The following is a 15,116-nucleotide window of genomic DNA, read 5'->3' on the forward strand; positions in this document are numbered from 1 at the left end:
AGAAAACCTGCATTTGATTACATTGGGGTTTAATATTAGGTATTTCTTTGTTTATCTCAGGGGCATTCATCGAAGATGTCATGATTTCTTTATTTTCTTTTTTTTTAAGACCGCTGAATGAAAATTTGTGCTAAATTAGCTGTATTATATATAGTATGTTATAGTAAAAAGACAAAATGTTTTACTTTCCAGTTTTTTCCCTCCAATTTACAACTACAATTTAAGCTGTAGTGGTGAATCTTCTTTAAGACAATCCGTAGGCAGACAGACAGTATGTTATTGGAACACCTTGAACAACATTTGTAGATTATTTTTTCAGTGTGCTTTTTTTTCAGCCAAGGAACATATCGGGGCAAAGAAGGAAAAGATCGTGTTCTGCGGCAGCAGAGCAGGTGTTAAATAGACAAAACAGACTTTCCCAGCACAACAAATTTTGGCGTGACTTGGCAGAACTTCACCTTCTCCAACAAGCTCAAGTAAAGCCAGCTGCCAGGTGGCACTGGCTGCTAGGGTAGTGTCTCTGTAATGTGGAACTTTGGCTGTTGGAGGCAAGAACACAGGCAGAGTGTGTATAGTTTAGGAGCTGTAGTTACAGATTTCAGATGTCAGGGCCTGACAACTTTAGACTGTATGTTCTAGCCAATGATTCCTTCCTCGTGACTGCTGGTGTCTGTGCCTGTCTGAAGTGAGCAGCTGAGGATCGAGGGTCAAAAGCAGCGAACATTTGGCTCTAAAGAATCTGCCCCATTCTACAGCCTAATAATGTCTTAAGACCATATGTAGAAATACGTACTTTTGAGCATTTCCAGCATCTAACTTCAGTCACCTAGAGAAATTTAAAGCTGGCCAGGAGAAGTATTTAATCAGCCTAAATACCAACAGTATTTGATGCTGAGAAGATCATCTGGATTTCTTGCTGCCGACTGTGACATAATTCAGGGATTCAGATTCTCATCATAAGTCTTCTTTGCTTAGAGCTGTCCTTTGTTTCTACTTCTCCTCCCCTCCCCCTTGTTTACAAGCTGAATTCTGCATATAAAAGTGATTCTTTCCTCCAGTGGGCTGTAGCTGTCTCTAAGTGACAGCCCAGCTTCACAGTTCTCTTTATTATCTCTTGTTTCTTGAAAATACAGGAAAGGTTTCCAAAAGTGTCAGATGTGGGTGGTTTGAATTGTCTCCTATATACTGAAAGTCTGTCTTTCTTCTAGGTGTAACTGGTAGAAAAATTAAAGAGGGTGTTGATGGTGATTCTGACAGATCCTCTATTTTTTATATCTTATTTAAAATCTAGTTTCTTTCACCTCTTCTGAGTAGAGTCAATATCAAAAAAACAGACACCGATGTGTTTCAGAGAAGCAGGCAGTAGGATTCTGTCTGTCCTTTGGTTACTAATTCTCAGTCAACTACTCCTATAGCGTGTTCTAATAAGTAGTGGTTGGTGTGTACAGCTGCTCAGGAAAACCATTATAAAACATAACATTGGCAGTGTTATCACTGTTGAAAGCTTAATAATATGATAATTCACAATTGGTTCTTTCGTTCAAATGGTATGCAAAGCAGTTTTCTAAAGGTAGTCCTCATTGATAGAGACAAATAGCTTTCTCAGCTGCACTGGGATCGAGTGTCTCTGATTTCACTGAGTAGTCTGGCAAAGGAGGGAGAGCTTTGATTTTTATGTAACAAAATCAAGTAATTATGCTGTGATAGGATGCTTTTCCTCAAATACCACAAGGTGCTAACTACAGGTAAACATATGTTGTCAGCAGAAATACGAGCTCCAGACTAATGAGCTAGAGAATGAAGAAGGTTTTTAAGATTTAATTAGGAAAAAGTTATTCTGCTATATGTGTGTAATTTACTGTAGTAGAGTAATTTATCTATGTTGGCTTAAAGCAATTAAGAACTCTTGCTAATATTTCAAAAGCTTATATTAGCTTTTTCATAATTGGCAGTGTATTGACTTTTGTTGTCATAGAATTTTAGTAGCTTCACTGAATGTGATGCATAGTGGTAGTATTGAATATTTTTGAGCCTTCTCAGATAAATATCAATTTTCCACTCCAGGCCAAACTCATTTGACTTCCGGGCTTGGTAAGTTTTATCTGATGCTCTTATAAAATTCACCTTCTTCCACTTGCAGAACAAAAAAGTCATTATTGTAAGGGAAGTTTTGGAAGGCATCTAAGGAATTTTGGTGACTGGGTCCTTTTGATTTTCAGTGTCAGTGGAGCAGTGTCATTCATTTGATTGCCTCTGAAAAAAACCTATTCTTTAATATATTATGAAAGCTAGAAAAGAAAGTAACTTTTACTGTAATTTGCAAGTCTTTGCCCTAAGTACTTAACTCTCTTATATTATTCCAGGACTCAGAATTTGACCCTTTGAAGTTCACCAGTGTCATTGAATGCGAGAAGCCAAATAATGACTTAAGTAGGTTTCGAGGTTACATGTGAGTATTTTATATAATATCCTTCAGTATACACTCTGTTTCTCTAATATGGAATAATATAAACGCTGTTTTGCTGTGGGCTGTGTTCTGTAAGTTGCATCATTTTCTCATACCAATAGGGCTCTTTCAGAGGATCCTCACTTCAGGGTGAGGTGGGAGCCTCGTGTTTCCATTCCATAGGATAGATTTAGTTGTTAGCTTTGATCAGTTTACACTCCAGAAACGAATGCATGAAGCAGTGGAGTTATAGGCGCTCTTCCTTTTCTCCATGATTCAAAAAAAAAAGCCCATCTGAAATGGGAGGAAATAGAAAACCAGTCCAAGAGAGCCAACAAACAAACACAATCTGCCTTTATTGAAGATGCATCTGTTTGCTGTTTCTTTAATATAAGTGTTACTGAGGAAAATCAGAAGGCCAAACTGATATTTCTCCAGCTATGTCAATATTCCTTTTCTCTCATTCAGACAAAATAAAACAATTGGCTCTCACAGTGGGTGTGCTTGCACACTACCATACAGAATCCACTGTGGCCACTTGAGTTAATTCTAAACAAACACACATTAATAGGGTGCTTGACTCTGGCCAATCATTCCTGCTCAGAAGCAAATGTTTTAGCATGTGCAAAGCACTTTGCTCCTAACATAGCCAGGTCTGTAGTATGTAGGCATGCCAGCAGTGGTGACTTAGTAAATGCACTCTTCCATGACTTACTTTTCTACCATCTGTAACAACGTGGAGAGTGAGAGCCCAGGTTATTTAATTTTTTGTCTAAATTTTAATGAAGAGAGTTAAATAGACACTAATTTTGTATAGAATACAATCATTTATTATCTATGTTGATCAGGAGGGATAAGCTTATTGAATTGTCTAAATGGCAAAAGGTAAATTGTTGGAGCTTGAGGAGTTTTTTACAGTGATGCTATTTACGACCTCAGTTACTCCTCCAAGATGTCACAGATTGTGTAGGATGTACCGTCAACTGGTGTAAATCAGGGTAGCTTTTTTGGAACTACATCAAGTTGCAGTATGGGAAAATGCATTCCTTTATTTAGCAGCACAAAGCCCTACAGTTCGTTTAAAGATAAAAGGTTAGTAATAGACATTACTGCGTGAGGGTGTGGAACTGTCTGCAGTAACAGAGAGCTTGCTCTACTGCAGAATGACATTTCCAGATATGGAAATGGAAAGTTTGGAAGCTTTTCTAGCACACTTCATGTGTGTGAATCGTGGTCCCCAAAATATTCAGCAGAGTTTGAATACTGTAGAAGATAGGCATAAATTTGTCTTTCATTATTTATTTGCTTATGTATTGCATGTGGAAAATGTCTGTGTCACAAAAGTTACAGAACTGTTTGAATTATGTGGCAGGTAATATGGTAGTACCTTTTGGAAGATTGTTGTTCACTATTGATTCTCTTTAATTTTCTTTAGATTTTCATGTTTTGCAAATGATGTAAACATATTTTGACACAGCAAAAAGCCAAGGCATCAGTTTTGAATGTGACAGCATCAGGTGATTTCTAAGTTTCATTAGCTATGCTGCAAGAGTTTTACAACCAAAGGACCATGGGACATTTGAAGTAAAAAGCAGGGACCAGCCCTCAACAGATAAACTTTCAATCTCCTCATTCATCAAGGCAGAAGGACTTTCCCCCCCTCTTTTTAGATTCCCTCATGAGGATTATGAAATCATAGGTCTATTTCAAATCGTATGTTAGCAGAACGAGTAGTATTTGGCACATCTGAATTGAAACATGTCATTGCCATGTCAAAATCTGATCTTAACTCTTGTTCAAAATCTTACCATTAGTCAGTTCTTGAAAGAAAGGTTCAGGTAGCTCCCAGCTGATAATAGCTTAACTGAAAAGAAATGTTACTGAGATATTTAAATAGAGATTCTATGAAAGTCAACTTTCAAGAGTAAAAAGCTGTGCTGAGACATTACTGACAAAGTTTGCTTGAAGTTTTGATCACTTAGTATATTTCCAGGTTTGATTAAGGCTGGTTTTTTTTCTGTTTGAAATATGAAGGGCTCCTTTGGTTCTACTGTCTGTGTCTTTCAAGGAATAGCAGTATTTGTCTGTGTTGTAAACATATAAAAATTCCCTTCTCCCCAGTTATTAAAAGATGTGATCACTATAGACAACCATTGTAGCACAAGTGGGCCAGAGTGAAAGGAGACATCACAAAAGTTTTGCAGAATGCATTGAGACAGGCTGGCCTTTTCCTATGCTTCCAAAAGTGTAGCCTACTCATGAGCACAAATGGCTTCTTCAGCTATATTGGCACCATCTGCATTGCACTCCATGTGCGCAGACAGACAGGCTGCCTGTTCTACTCAGGTGCTTGCTTTAATACACTTTTGCAGTTTCCGCACCCTCAGATATACCAAGCATATTTCCTCATTTTATTTCCCCTATAATAAGGCTTCTGTGTAAAAAGAACAGGCTAAAAACTAACACGCTCCCTGACTGTATGGACCTAACCAGATTATGTACAATATGCATGGTAAACATTCAGAAGTCCTTTGCCAGGTTCCAAATATAAGAAAATTTGCTTTAAAATCTATTTCTAACTTTTTAAGGTCTTTTCCAAACTAAACAATTCTGTGATTCTATGTGTTTATGGGCAAAGGAATAGGAGAAATAGTAGTTGTCATCCTGACTTTTCAGCTTTTCTCTGAAAGTAAACATTCTATTATTAGACAAGAACAGAAGAATTTATCTGATCCAACAAAAATGAGTACAGCAAGGAATTATAGTAATAATAACAATATGAATACATGTGTGTATTTCTGTTTCGAAGTTTGTCATAAGATAACAAAGCTATATTAATATAAAATAATATTGATTTTTTAAAGAAATGTATAAATATGTAAAATGATGTCTCTTTGATGTGTTATAATGATAGAGTCAATCCTGGGAAGAAAAAGTAGACTACATTTCATCCGAGTTGAGAGTCAGAGAGGTTCTGACAGATGATGTACACAGAAATAATGTTTAAGAATGTTGAGTATTTTCTTTGCGAGTGTCAAGCCTTGGAAAGTAATGCCAACTCTACCATTTGCTTTGTAAGACAGTGAAACAAAATACTCCTGTTTTAATACAGTTTTGATACATCACTTTGTTATTTAATACTGTTAAACACATAACAAGGAAAAATATAATGGAAGGCTTAGCTACTCTTGGACTTTGTTTTGAGTTGCTGTATTAAGTCTTATTTCTACAGAAAAACTTTCAGAGTGCTGTAGTGAAGTAGCAGCTAAGTGCATCTGATCTGCCCATTTCTCCTAATACATGGTGCATGCATATTTTAGATGTGTAGATACTGCTTATTTGTGGTGACATCCGTGTGAGAAATTGCAGAGAAAAAGGACAGTGCACCTGCACTCCCCAGTACATTTCCTTGCAGATTAACCTTCACATTCCAGGCAACTCAGCGGTTTCAGACAGTCACTGTTTTAAATACCAACAGAGAAAAAGTTTCCTTCTTTGCCTCCGAAGTTATACTGGCCTGAATCCAGAAAGTGGAAAAACAGACTGTTTCAGCCTCTGTAACAAGCTTAAGGTTTATAACTCTGCAGGGCTAGAAATGGGATCTAAGCCATCTCTCCCCCTAGGACATGAAGTTATAGCCTTGGCAAGTTTGTTATCGAAGTGAGCAGTGGTATCTAGCTCTAGTTTTCATTATTTTTTAATCCAGACCTTTATGTTTGTAATTTTTTCCTTCCTTTTATCATCAACGCCCCATTGCCTTAGATGTATGTTCTGTTCTTGAGCCACTTGGAGTGAGTACAGACAAGAAGGAAACAGTGCGTCTCCTCCAGCCCCTGCCAGTTGTGTTCTCCCAGATTTTTATTTCATCCACGTTTTCTAAAGGTCTTGTGAGCAACAAGTGAATTGATTGGCTTCATTTGGATATGGAAAAGTAAAAAGCAGTGCCAAACTTTTGTAAGGATGAGTTGTGGTGGGAAAGCTCAGTCTGTGGTTGAGAGCAGTAGACTGGGGTTTTGGCACCTATGGGTTAACTTTCACAACATTGCTTTGGAGCAGGTTCATATGTTGCATAAAGTGAGACAGTATGGACAAGCATGTAATGGTGTAGAACATATGCAGAAGTAGTTATATATAAAGATTTCCATGTGTAGTGTACCTATCACAGTCCACTATTACTGTTAAGTGTGAAGAACTGATTAGGGCTATAAAATCATAATCCAGAACAATTAGTTCTTAAGTGGATTTATCTTTAGAAAGTCCCATTTATTAAAAGGAATCTTAACTATCATTTGGAGACTTTACTGGAAATTCAAACTAACATCCTCATGATTAATGAGAAAGGCTAATGTAGAAATCAGCCGTTAAAAGCAGAGGAATGGCAGAATCCTGGTAGCAGTGTAGTTTCTACAATGTTGAATTATTAATAAATTATTTCCTATAGTTTATGCCCAGGCAGATTTGAGGAATTCCCCAACTGGCAATCAGTGCTTACACCTATTGGCCCACGAGAGGGCTGTTAGCCCCTTTGGCAAAAAGTGAGGCAGTGGGTTAAGGAGGTTTGCTGAAGAGGACAGAAGCAAAATCTCTGTTCCTGTATCTGAGGCTGGTAGAGAGGAAGGGCTGACAGAGGAAGTTCTCTCCTGAAGAAGAAGAAAATGTTCATTTTTTTATCAGAACTGCAAACTTGATCTTACCTGCTTCGATCCTTCTCTACTTGTTTCTGGTCTCTAATCAGAAGTTATCACTGCTGCAGCTACCTCATCTGTCAAACCTACTACTTTTTCTCCATCCCTACAGTGAAAAGCTAAGCATACTTGTTGAAATGTGAATGCTTTTAACTTGTTTTTTTTTGTTCATGTCTTTTTTTAATTTTTATATATATATAATTTTATATATATAATTTTTAAGTTTTATACTTTGGGTATAGTATATTATACTAAACTGAAAGGGACTGTGTCTAAGTGTTTGTATATATTCATGCATATGTTTGAATGTATATGTTATTTATGAGTATATTCTACTCACTAAGAGTATCAACTAAAGGCTACGTAGCATAAACAACAGCATAATCTGCAAGTAATCCTGATACTGGGGAAGACTACAAAAAAGGGTTCACTGATATGAACCTTTTCTTCTTGCAGATCTAAGGATATTTGATATAGGTCTTCAGGCCTGAAATCTTAGATGCACGTGCTACAGTTAGAATTTTGGTCCTCTTTTAGAAAAAAAAAAAAGAGATTATAACAATAAGAGAAAACCATGAAGATATAAACTAAGTATGAGGCTTAGAAAATATGAAGCAAATAAAAAGAACATCTTTGTATAAAAGGCCAATTTTAAGCCAGTTTGCAGATTTCAGGGGACACAGAATTTTAAATGCTCAAATACATGTAGCTATAAAATTCAATGTTTCAACAACACAATGTTAATTTTAGTATAGCACATGCTTTTCCAGGATTTCTCTTGAACTCCCAGCTTTTAGTAGTTTTTGTATTGCGGTTTGCTTTTCAGACTTCCTAAATGTGATGATTTTGATGCTCTGAAAGTGAAGGACAGAACATTTAAACACTTCAGACTTTGCTTTGATCTTCTTTGAGACATTGGGATACTGCAGTTGATTAAATTAAATTTCATTCATTTAGAAAAGGTTTGAAGTTATTATTTAGGTTGGGTTTTTTTTTACCTAATAAAACATTCAAATGCTATTTTTTAATTGTTGTTGTTATTGTTTAGCATCTCCTTGGAGACTATTAATTCTCATTAAGCTGTTTTCTGTATTTCTCTGTCAGATGAAATTTGATTCAGTCCATACACAGCAGAACATAAGTTCTTAGAGGGTCACTGAGACAGTTCTGGAAGGAATTTCTCTTGTTCTCATTGATGAACACATGGAATTCTTTTGCTCTCTTTTTCATTGAACTGGCAGACATTATCCCTGGCATGTCTTCCTTAGTGTCACTGCTTCTGAAGCACAGTCCTTTCCCAATTTCACTGTATTTCTTCTTAGGATTTCTTTGATAAGAACATCTGGTAGATTAATCATATGCATGACGCAGCTGCTCTTAGGTGACTGAATTTGCACATGCACAGAAAGTCCAATGCATTTTCAAAGCATTAGGTAGGCAGCACACGTGCTGTAGATTTGGCTCGCATATCTCTAATGAACGTTAGCCCAGTACATTTGTGTATCAAACAGCAGCTAGTACTGCTCCAGCTGGGCTGCTGCATGGCTGGGATTCTTTGGTAGGTACTATCAGCTTTCAAAGTCTGCGAGAGTCTTCCCAGAAGGAAGATCGAAGAAAATATTTCACCATCAGGTTGACAAAACTTCTTAGATTTTTGAAGATGTTCCCTGGGCTTGTTATATTACAAAGTAGTATGATTTAACAAGCTTAATGTTTTGACATGCTGTGCTTTGTTCTGTTTTTAAATTTTCTGCAGTATACATAGAAGTGGAAAAAAGGATGGACTGTTCAAAGAAAATCTTTTGTTACGTGGTTGTACCATTAGAAATACAGAAGAGGTTGCAGGAATAGTAATCTACGCAGGTAAAAACTGCTTTTCTGTCTGATGAGGTGTACTGCCTTTTTATAGCTGCCTTAAAATAGTAGCAAAATCCGTATGACATCATGGAATGCATTTGCTTCTTCAGGGCACGAAACCAAAGCTTTGCTGAACAATAGTGGACCCCGTTACAAACGCAGTAAACTTGAAAGGCAGATGAATGCTGATGTCCTTTGGTGTGTCCTCATACTTCTAGTCATGTGTCTGTTTTCTGCCATTGGTAAGTGCTCTTTAAAAGTAGAAACCTAGGTGTTAGACTCTGCTGGGATTCATACACTTAGTCTTATCACAAACACATGTATCTACCAAAACATGAAATCCATAAAACTGCCTCCATACTGTCTTACTTTTATTGTGTTTTCTTCTTTGAAATCAAGATATCTTCATACATAAGCTCATCTAAATAGCATTTTGGTATCAATCAAATATATGCTATTAGTACAAGGTATCTGAATACTTAGGTTCTACTACGCTTGATAGCATCCAAAAATGTCAAGTCCAAAAGAAGCCAGTTTATAGGTAGTCCCCTCAAAATTATTGGTGATAGAGTGTAGCATGCCATTAATCAGCCAACAAAGTAATTTATGAGCAGAGAATAAACATAATTAGCACAGTGCTGATCACCAGTGTGATTTATTAAATTAAGGGCACAGTACAACATTGATACACTGTCCGTAAGGCTGCAGTTTTAACATAGAGGAAACAAATAAAAGTCTAAATCTGCATAAGTCCAAATAGAAGACTCTCTAGACTTCATGAAGTGTTTCAGGAAATGCCTGAGGTTCAGGTTAACACTCTTCAGGTCATTTTTCTATTCACTTGTGAGAAAGAATTGTTGTACATTTGGCACCTAAAATGATATTTTATATGTGGTGTATGAATTCCATATACTTAATATTTCTGTGTTCTGTAATGTTTGTGTGTGAGTCATACCACATAAACACCAGAATGTTTCCTACCAACTGTGGTATCGTTTAATAACAATCTTATGCCATTTTAAAATGTCTCTGTGTGCCTTTTTCCAGGTATTGTTAAGTGCTGCTTAAAGATTAGTATTTCCAGCTGTGCATAAGCCAGCATATTTGCTTCCACTGAGTTCATGAGACTGTTTTGTAGTGTCCCAGTGTTGTGACGCTGGGATGCCACCGTAGGCTTAATTGCAGGGATTCACTGTCTGCAGCTGTCCCATCTGCCACTGCATGCAAAGTGTTGCCCCCAGAGCAGCAGCAGCAGGTTGTGTGCAGCAGTGACTTCAGTCCAGCTGACACTCTTGAGAAGCATGAATGTATGGTGGCACACAGTAGGTGACACATACACCTTTCCTTCTGTCACTTCTGCTACAAGGCTAGAAACCAACAGCAGAGGGCCAGAGCATTCTGCTGGAGGTGGTAACAGCTGAAAACAGCTGTAAAGAAATTTGCTTGAGCCCTTAGACACCAGGTGCCAGGTGCTTCAAGACCTGCAAAGCTGTATTCTGTAAGCATCAGGCAATTTGTGTACCTTCTGTAAAGAAAGTATAACTGGAGGCATGACAACTAACTCCCTCAAAAATCAGAGTAAGGACTTTTATAAAAAAAAGTCTTAATGTAGGTCAGTCTGAGGGTGGGACTTCAATTTTTATTCTCAAGAATAAAAACAGAGATGTCAAGAAAAACATCAGTTTGCCAATATGCTTGTGTTGCCAGTACAGGGACAAAATAATTTGCTCACTTGACTCTATTTTTTTTTTATTTGTCAAGAGTTCAGTGCTGGTTTTATTGTATCAAGTTGTAAAGGACAATTTAAAATCTTGTTAGGTGTGGTTTACAGAAGATTACTTTTAAAGTAGGCCTTTGTCCTTTTTTCCAACTTCTGACATATAGTGAAGATAGTTTGAATACTTCTTATCATGGGGGAATTATTCCTTGTTATTAACCTTAAAAACATTAGGCACGCTATTTTAGGTCTTTTAGGACTGCAAATCCTAGCACTCTGCTTTAAAAGGAGCTTCCTCTTTAACAAGAATGTCATTTTTCCAAAGCAATAATAATAATAGCTTTATCTTTATTTAGCTATCAGCACAATCAATAAAAAAGGATTTGAGCAAAGCTTAGCATTTCTTCTGGTTTTAGTTCCTCAGCTTCCATGCTCTTGACTCTTCTGATTCTCTTCTTCATTTGTTCTGTAGACATAGCGGGCAAGAGTCATACTGTAAGATTAAAGTATTTTTTGGACTTTATCCAGCTGAAACTAGTTTAGTGATATCTGACTAGTGATATATCTAATTTAGCCAATGGAGTTCTTTCATTTTAACACATCAAACACCACTTAAATGAATAACTTTCTGAAGAAGTCTGTTTTTCTCTGCTGGTTACAGAAAGAGTCTACCTACTAGTTTAGACCAGCCAGCTCATTTTATTTTTTGACAAAGTTGTGTGAAACAACTCTTGCATGCTAACCGTAAGGCCAGACAAATCCCCTTCTCAAACCCCAAATCCCAAACAGAAAAAAGTATATTTGTGGGGCCTTTTTCAGAAAGCGTGCAACTCAAGTCTAAGAACAAATTTGGACACTTTTCTTTGGAGGCAATTTGTATTTCTTTCTTTCAACTCTTCTGTAGGTCATGGCCTATGGGTATGGCAATACGGTGAGAAGAAGAAACCAATTTTTGATGTCCCAGGACCTGATGGCAAATATTTGTCTCCAGTTTTAGCTTCAGTATATTTATTTCTGACACTGATCATAGCTTTCCAGGTAAACAAATTGTACGTGCTGTCACCTCTGTTCATAGTTCAATGTGCAGTATGTGTATTACCCCTTCTACCATTAAGTTGTGTAAAAAGCTAAACAAGTACTGAAACCATGTACATTTAGTCACTTTAAGATTAGATTTTAACTATAAGGAATGTGGTAACGTTTAACCAGAAAGCTAAATTAAATAAAATAAGTGGTTTACCCAGCGGTAAAAATACAAGAAATTCTCTGAAAAATTATCAAATTGATGCACATAGTAAGCTGTCAGAGCTTCCTTGGTGTAGGAGAAGAAAGTCATCTGAGAACCTTCCCCAAAAGATTCAGGTGTTTTATTTTATTTTAAACAAGTAGTAAGAGATAGAATGCAATTGGCCCTGCTGGGAGAAAACAAGCTTTATACTTCATATCAGCCTATTGTGAAACAACACCTGTGGTTGCCACTTCAGATAGAGTGGGTTGAGAGTAGCCCTAAAGAGAAGGACTTGGAGATGCTGGTGGATGAGAATCTCAACATGAGCAGGCAATGTGCACTTGCAGCCCAGAAAGGCAGTTGTATCCTGGGCTGCATCAACAGAAATGTGACCAGCAGGTTGAGGGAGGTGATTCTGCCCCTCTACTCCGATCTTTTGAGATCTCACCTCGAGTACTGTGTTCAATTCTGGAGTCCTCAGCACAGGAAGGACCTGGATCTGTTAGAGTGAGCCCAGAGGAGTTCCATGAAGATGATCAGAGGGCTGGAGCACCTGCCATACAAGGAAAGGCTGAGGGAGTTGGGCTTTTTTAGCCTCGAGAAGAGGAGAGAAGAGAAGGCTCCAGGGTGACCTTCTAGCAGCCTTCCAGTACATTAAAGGGGCCTAGAGGAAAGCAGAGGGGGGACTGTTTATCAGGGAATGCAGGGATAGGACAAGAGGTAATGGTTTTAAGCTGAAAGAAGGGAGATTTGGATTAGATATTAGGAAGAAACTTTTTCCTGTGAGGGTGGTGAGGCATCGGAACAGGTCACCCAGAGAATTCATGGATACCCGATCCCTGGAGGTGTTCAAGGCCAGGTTGGGTGGGGCTTTGAGAAACCTGATCTAGTGAATGGTGTCCCTGCCCCTGCCAGGAGTGTTAGAACTAGATGATCTTTTAAGTTCCCTTCCAGCCCAAACCATTCTATGATTGTACAATTCTATGATTCCATGATACAGTGTCTTAAAGTGTAAGAACATAAGTTGTACCCTTTTTAGCCACTTCCAAACATAGGGTTCTGAATAACTTCACATCTCAGCTATATAACAAACTCTGGTAAAAGTTTTTTGGTCATGAGGAGAAATGTATTGAATGGTAAAGGTGCTGGGAAGTCAAGAGAAGTTACAGAGACTTGTGTTCCTGGGACATGGGAAGGTATGCCCAGTGGGACACTAGAGGAGGCTGTGTTAGTGGAGGCCGTAACTCCTTTATGAAAAGGAATGAAAAAGCATGAGTTAAATTGCTTTTTGCTCTAAGGTACTGGGTTATGATGTTGGTGAAAAATTCACCACAGAATCCAACCTTTAATTATAGTTTTTGTTTAAATAACCACTTTTACCACATGCTATAATTTGTCTTTCATACCTAATTCAGTAAGCTGAATAATGTATGCAGTCAGGAATTTATGTCCTGAAAAATATCTGCAGGGAAAAACTCAGGTACAAATTAGCTATTTTATGGAGTTTTGACAATTCTCGAGAAACAATTGGAAATCTTTTCTGGGGAATTTTTTTCTCACATCTCACGTTATAAAACGTGTTATTCATTCAATTATAATCTGCATTGCAAAAGCCAAGGCCAAAAAGATTGTTTCTGTGGAGAGGTTTATACTTCTTATTTGTTTCTCATGTTCCTGCAAGGGGAATTTGTAAACAGTCTATTGTTAGCAGAATAAAGGTATCCCATTCTTTCCCATTTACAAGGTTCAGACTGTGCTATCTGTATGTTGATTTCTTTTCTTTTTCTTTCCTAGCTGTTTTCAAGCTCACCTTAGCAGCCAAGCAAAGATTTGCTTCTGTCCAAGTTTTGGTAATCACCCTTCTAGACAGAATACCGCATTTCAGCTCTGCAATGCACCATACGTTTTCCTCATCTAATACAGTAAATAAACTCTTTTCAAATATGGTAATAACTTCACCGAACACACTTGAACTACATGGAATCATGGAATTGTAGAATCTTAGAATGGTTTGGTAGGATGGGAACTTAAAGATCATCCAGTTCTCTCCCGGTTGCCATGGGCAGGGACACCTACCAGCAGACCAGGTTGCTCAGAGCCTTATCCAACCTGACCTTGAACACCTCCAGGATGGATCATCCACAGCTTCCCTGGACAGATGACCTCTTTATGTTCTGGTCTAGTACAAAGTTAACTAGATTTTATAATTCGTTGCATTCTTGCTTCTGTTTTCTCCTAATTCTCTTTCTTTTTGTGTATTTTAGGTTATGATTCCAATTTCTTTGTATGTATCCATTGAAATAGTTAAAATCTGCCAAGTATACTTTATTCATCAAGAGAAAGATTTATATGATGAAGAAACAGACTCTCAGCTGCAGTGCCGAGCTTTAAATATCACAGAAGACTTGGGACAGGTGCAGTTTATCTTTTCAGACAAGACTGGGACACTTACTGAAAACAAGATGGTTTTCCGAAGATGCACTGTTTCCGGAATAGAATATTCCCATGATGATAACGGTGAGCTCATGATCTTGTTTTCTATCTAACAATTGTACTTTGGGCAATCTAAAGTAGATATAAAAGTTACTTTTAACTTAAATCAAAAAGAAAAATGAAAGAAATAGCATGTATCTACTCAAGAAACTCTATAGTAGTTGTTCTTATATTAGTATAACTTGATGTCTGTGTTCAGCTGGAAATTACAATCTTACCAGAGTGTTCTGTAATATCTACAGTGTGTTGTCAAGACAGGTAAAACTTTTTGCTTTCTGATGTAGTAAAGCACTTGAGCGCATGGCTAATTTAGGCAAACTGAATAGCGATGCTGTTGTCACAATTGTTTTGTGTGTTTGAAGTATGCTATGTAAAATATCAGTTTTAAGCATGCAGCTAGTTTAGTGTCTGAATACTTGTAATGAGATTATCCTTTTGTACTGAGAAATAAATGTAAACAAAGCTGCTGGTTTTCTTATTAGTAAGAAATACAACCTGATCTAATAGCATATTTTATGTTACCTTTGTCAGATTCTTTTTAGTGCTTCTGTGTGACAGGTGTCTGCATTAAGGTATCAGCACTGCTGTATGAACACTGCAGTCAAGAAATTGTCCCGAAGTGTCGGGTTCTTGAAACACCAAAAAGGGACTCTTTATCACAAGGGAATGTGAGGTTCCCTGTCTCATCTC

General features: G+C 37.5%; 1 protein-coding gene across 2 annotated transcripts in view; it reads left to right on the plus strand.

Moving 5' to 3' along the window:
- The window catches only part of ATP10A (ATPase phospholipid transporting 10A (putative)), a 115,229-nt gene that overhangs the window by 61,055 nt on the left and 39,058 nt on the right, over positions 1 to 15,116 (plus strand). For both annotated transcript variants that reach the window (XM_069876232.1, XM_069876223.1), the window contains exons 3-7: positions 2,364 to 2,449; positions 8,888 to 8,994; positions 9,099 to 9,230; positions 11,610 to 11,743; positions 14,198 to 14,450. In XM_069876232.1, coding sequence (XP_069732333.1) covers positions 2,364 to 2,449; positions 8,888 to 8,994; positions 9,099 to 9,230; positions 11,610 to 11,743; positions 14,198 to 14,450 — 712 coding nt within the window. The remainder of the gene's footprint in view (positions 1 to 2,363; positions 2,450 to 8,887; positions 8,995 to 9,098; positions 9,231 to 11,609; positions 11,744 to 14,197; positions 14,451 to 15,116) is intronic.

This window comes from Phaenicophaeus curvirostris, chromosome 1, assembly GCF_032191515.1.
Source record: "Phaenicophaeus curvirostris isolate KB17595 chromosome 1, BPBGC_Pcur_1.0, whole genome shotgun sequence".
Classification (NCBI taxonomy): domain Eukaryota; kingdom Metazoa; phylum Chordata; class Aves; order Cuculiformes; family Cuculidae; genus Phaenicophaeus; species Phaenicophaeus curvirostris.